This window comes from Mya arenaria, chromosome 10 (assembly GCF_026914265.1).
Source record: "Mya arenaria isolate MELC-2E11 chromosome 10, ASM2691426v1".
In the NCBI taxonomy this organism is placed as follows: Eukaryota; Metazoa; Mollusca; class Bivalvia; order Myida; family Myidae; genus Mya; species Mya arenaria.
This window is the reverse complement of record NC_069131.1, coordinates 64,082,629-64,087,699: the sequence shown is the minus strand read 5'-3', so window position 1 is coordinate 64,087,699 and position 5,071 is coordinate 64,082,629. Positions and strand designations below refer to the sequence as shown.

Below are 5,071 nucleotides of genomic sequence, written 5' to 3'. Positions count from 1 at the left end.
ACCTTAAGAGTAAATAATGGTGAACTGATAAATGACCATACATTGTTAAGCCCAATTAAATGTGCTATTGCTATACCTAACCGTATCTCATATGACTTGTGTAAACAGGACAACCACCGGTCATAAAACGTGATCATGCAGGTTATCTAAATGTAGATCATAAGTAAGAATGTCGAAATTAGCTTATATAAATATGCTTATCCAGGACAAGCTTTTCCATATTAGTTGATCAATTCAAATGGAGTTTTGAAGAGGAAATGTGATATTGAGAGGTTTATTTAACTCATAATTATTCTTCGGCGTAAACTTTTCAGTTGAAAAACAAAACAGAATACAACACAATAATAATGAATAATACAATTACGGACGGAATTTATCGATTTGGAAAAGGCATCTATGACCATGAGCTTTCTGCAGTCAGCGTTTTAATTTTGACATTCCTGGCGAATTTGTTGATTGTCAATGCATTCAGACAGAGAAAAACAAAGCGCTACGCCAACGGACCCTGGGGTTTGCCTATCATCGGACATTTACCTTTTTTCGGACAAAGTCCACCGGAAACGTTCGCGAAATGGCGAGCGCAATACGGGGATGTCTTTCGAATCAGACTGGGCAGTTGGAACGCCGTTATTGTGAATGGGTACAACGCTGTTAAAGAAGCATCCGAAAAAGACGACGATTTTTCTGGCAGGCCGGCGTTTGTCACACAAGATGTTCTCAAGTCTGTCAACGGTGATGTTTCTTTAGCCTTCGGACCATTCAATGACACATACTTATACCACCGCAAGTTGACTGCGATCGCTCTTCGCATGTTCACAAACAGGGGAGATAATTTAACCGAAGAATTAATTATCGAAGAATCTAACAGACTGGTTGATACTTTACTGCAAAAAGCTGGCGAAAGTACGGAAAGAAACGTAAAACCCGATATCCAATTTGCAGTTGGTAGTATAATATATCAAATTTTATATGGACGTGGAAAGCAACTAGATATTGAAAATGATCTTAAACGAATGGTTGAAGGAACTAATGAATTCACGAAATTCACAGGAAATGGAAACCCTTTTGACGTCATGCCTTGGCTGCAATACGTTATGCCTGGACGAGTTAAAGAATTCAAATCAATTCTTTCTGAAGGTGTTGGAATGCGTTTGCAACAGGTTCAAGAACACTTGGAGACGTATTCCGAGTCGAACATTCGCGACGTAGCGGACGCACTCATTGCTGCAGATATTGGTGAGAACGACGCCACGGGTCCGCGAATCACCAGATCAAGAATTCTTACCACTCTGGCTGACTTACAAGGTGCAGGATTTGATACGACAAACAAATCATTGCAATGGCTAACGTTGTATATGGCGTCATATCCGGAAGTACAGGAACGTGTGCATGATGAAATTGATGACGTCATAGGAAGTGAAAAGCACATACGTTACAGCGATCACAATAAATTGGTATATACTGAGGCTACATATTACGAAGTTATGCGCAAAGCAGCCATAGCGCCATTCGGGCTTCCGAAGTGCGCCACCACCGATACCACCCTTGATGGTTTCAACGTTGACAAAAACACCGTCGTGTTCTTCAACCTACATTCCATCTCACACGACAAAGTATTTTGGGGTGACCCTGAGGAGTTTAGACCGGAGCGTTTGATTACCAAAGACAACACTCTTGATACAGCAAAATGCGGTCATATTTTACCATTCGGTCTAGGACGTAGGAAGTGTGTGGGTGAATTCTTGGCGAAAAAGGAGATCTTCATATTGTTTGCAACACTGATGCAGAGATGTAAAATAGTGAATCCGGAAGGAGAAACGTATGACTTGCAAGCTGTGCCGGGCTTGGTGTACTCGCCAAAAGATTTCAAAGTCTTGGTCCAAGAGCGCTGAATGGATAAGCAAGTTTAAAAACGTGTAAATTGAAGACAAAATTCGCTCATGAAAATGTTTAAAGGAATTATAATATGATTGAGATGAACGTCTTGTTATAGATCTGAGTAGGAGCAGTAGTATACATATGTTGTTCATCAGCATATTATGCATGTGCATTATTGCTATATGACCAGCGTTGTGAATCATGCTGTATTACAATTGACGTTATTATATGATGAAGTTTTGAGCATTTTATTATTCAAGTATTTAATGGTTATTCCGTTTCCGAGAAATGATTATCAGTTTTGCTTTATTTGAATTAGATAAAAGATGCAAAATAATTCGTTAAATTTTAGCCAATGATGGAAAGTACACAGGAACGAGATCAGAAGCCTAAAAATGATCAAGATTCTATTCAAGGCATTAGGATCATGGTCAGACTGACTCCAAAAAGAGGAACATAGCTTTAAGATAAGTCAAATGTAACACATATCAAAACCTCTTTTCTAGTAAATAAGTTAATATACCCTAAATGACGACGGGACAGAAATGGCAGCATGTACCTTCCAGCAAACTAATGCGAGTTATATAGGCATAGCGTTTTACGAATCTGTACCTTCATAAGACTATACCTACATAAGAACTTGGACGAATAACGTTGGCAAAACGCTTTTATGCACTGTACATGCATAAGAACTTGGCCAAATAACTAATGCATATCGCTTTTCTGCTCTATGCATACATACATAAGAAGTTGGCCGAATAATCTATGCAGATCGCTTTTCTACACTACACATATTTAATTGCTTGGCCAATTAACTTATGCCGTGCGCTTTTCTGCTCTTTACACACATAATAACTTGGCCGAATAACTTTTGCAGATCGCTTTTTTGCACCATACATACATAAGAACGTGAGCAATTAACTTATGACGTGCGCTTTTCTGCTCTATATACATTCATTAGAACTTGTCCGAATTACGTACAGAGCCTTTTTTGCTGTAAACCCACATAATTTTGACAAATAACTTATGAAGAACGCTTTTCTGCTTTATACCTACGTACGAACTTGGACAAATAACTAATGCAGAGCGCTTTTCTGCACTATACATACATACGAATTTTGACAAACAACTTATGCAGAGCGCTTTTTTACTGAATACAATGTACCTAAAACGAAACTTGGACAAATAACTGATGCAGAGCGCTTTTCTGCTTTATATCTACATACGAACTTGGACAAATAACTTATGTGGAGCGCTTTTCTGCTGAAAACCTACATACTAAATTGGACAAATAACTAATGCAGAGAGCTTTTCTGCTGTAAACCTATTTAAGAACTTGAACGAAATACAGTCCGCTTAACTGCTCTATACATACATATGGGTTTGAGCGAACAACGTAAACAGTCCGCTTTTCTGCTCTATACATACATACGAACGGACACGAATTACGTATGCAGTGCGCTTTTCTGCTTAATACATATATACGAACATGGACGATTTACATAAACAGTTTGCTTCTCTGCTGTACACATACATACGATCTTGGACGAATTACGCAGACAGTGCGCTTTTCTGCTGTTTACCTAAATACGAACTTGGACAATTATCTAATGCAGAGCGATTTTCTGCTGTATACCTACATAAGACCGTGGACGAATTACGTACGCAGTGCGCTTTTCTGCTCTATACATACATAGAAACTTGGACGAATGACGTAGACAGTTCGCTTTTCTACTTTAAACTTACATAAGAACTTGGACGAATTACGGCAATGCATTTTTTGCTTTGTTCCTACATAAGTACATGGACGAATTACACAGGTAATGCACTTTTTTGCTTTGTACCTAAATAAGAACTAGGACGAATTGCGTAGACAGTGTGCTTTTTTGCTTTTTAACTAAAATAAGAACTTGAACGAATTAGGTAGACAGTGCGTTTTTCTGCTTAATACCTACATACGTACTTGGACGAATTACGTAATGCGCTTCTTTGCTCTTTGTCTACATTAAACACTTGGACGTATTATGTAGACAGTGCGATTTCCTGCTTTTTTCCTACATAAAAACTCGGACGAAGTACGTAGTTAATGCGCTTTTCTGCTCTAAACCTACACAATACTTTGGACGATTTACGAAGGCAGTGTGCTTATCTTCTCTTTGCACATACACAAAAAATCAGGGCGAGTCGCACAAGCAAAGCCTTTTTCGTCTCTTAACCATACTTAGATCGACCTGGCGAATAAAGTAGGCAGATGATTTTCCAGCTCTTGACCTATTTACTGAAAGGGGCGAGTACTGTAAATGGAGCGCGTTTTTGCCCTGTTCATTAATGAGAAAATAGCAAGAACTTTTTTGCTCTGTACCGACATAATAACTAGGGGTGCTACGTAGAAAGAGCGTTTTTCATATTTGTACAGAATAACTGTAGCGAGCGCTTTTTAACCAGTACTAACATGTAAAAATGGGGTGAGTTGCAATGTAAAAGCATTGTTTATGCTCTGTACCACAATAAGAACTGGGCAAGATGTTTTGTGAGGACGTTTATCTCTTCTGTACCTTCATACGAACTGGGTGAGTTGCGCGATTAGAGCGTTTCTCTGCTCTTTATTTACATACGGACTGGGTGAGTTGCAAAGTAAGAGCGTTTCTCTGCTCTTTACCTACATAAGAACAAGGCGAGTTGCAAAGCAGGAGCGTTTCTCTAATCTATTATTACAAGTCAATTACGCAATATCGTGGGGTGCGTACAGATCGTTATTTTTGCGAATTGTCTGTCATTTGTAAATGTGCTGCATGTATACATTGTATCAGTACACATCTAAACTCCATGCTGATAAAACGCCAGCAACACGTTTGTCTATAGTTTACACTATGGAACGTTTGAGTGGCGCACAACGTCATGCAGCCATTGGAATGGTAGCCGGTGGTATGTCGTACCACGCGGTTGCACGAATGATGAATTGTTCTCACTCGACGATATTACGATTAGTAAGAAGACACGAAGAAACCGGCGCTGTAGCAGATCGGCCCCAGGTACACAGTGGACGTCATATCATCAATAAAAAGGCCGAGCTTGTGCAGGCGCTTCGGAAGGAGTGGAATACCATCCCAGTACCGCATACAACGTCTCATTTGTAGTATGAGACGCAGATGCCAAGCTGTCCTCGATGCTAATGACGGGCATAGTAAATATT

The 5,071-nt window shown here is 39.5% G+C and overlaps 1 protein-coding gene across 1 annotated transcript; it reads left to right on the top strand.

Moving 5' to 3' along the window:
* Positions 1-273: 273 nt before the first annotated feature.
* On the top strand, positions 274-2,099 carry LOC128206748 (cytochrome P450 1A1-like). The gene has a single exon (XM_052909417.1). The coding sequence runs from the start codon at positions 348-350 to the stop codon at positions 1,890-1,892; it is 1,545 nt and encodes a 514-aa protein (XP_052765377.1). The 5' UTR covers positions 274-347; the 3' UTR covers positions 1,893-2,099.
* The last annotated feature ends 2,972 nt before the right edge of the window (positions 2,100-5,071 follow it).

What these genes read in the sequence shown, in the direction of transcription:
- LOC128206748 (XM_052909417.1), top strand. Translation starts at nt 348, where the DNA reads ATGAATAATACAATTACGGACGGAATTTATCGATTTGGAAAAGGCATC.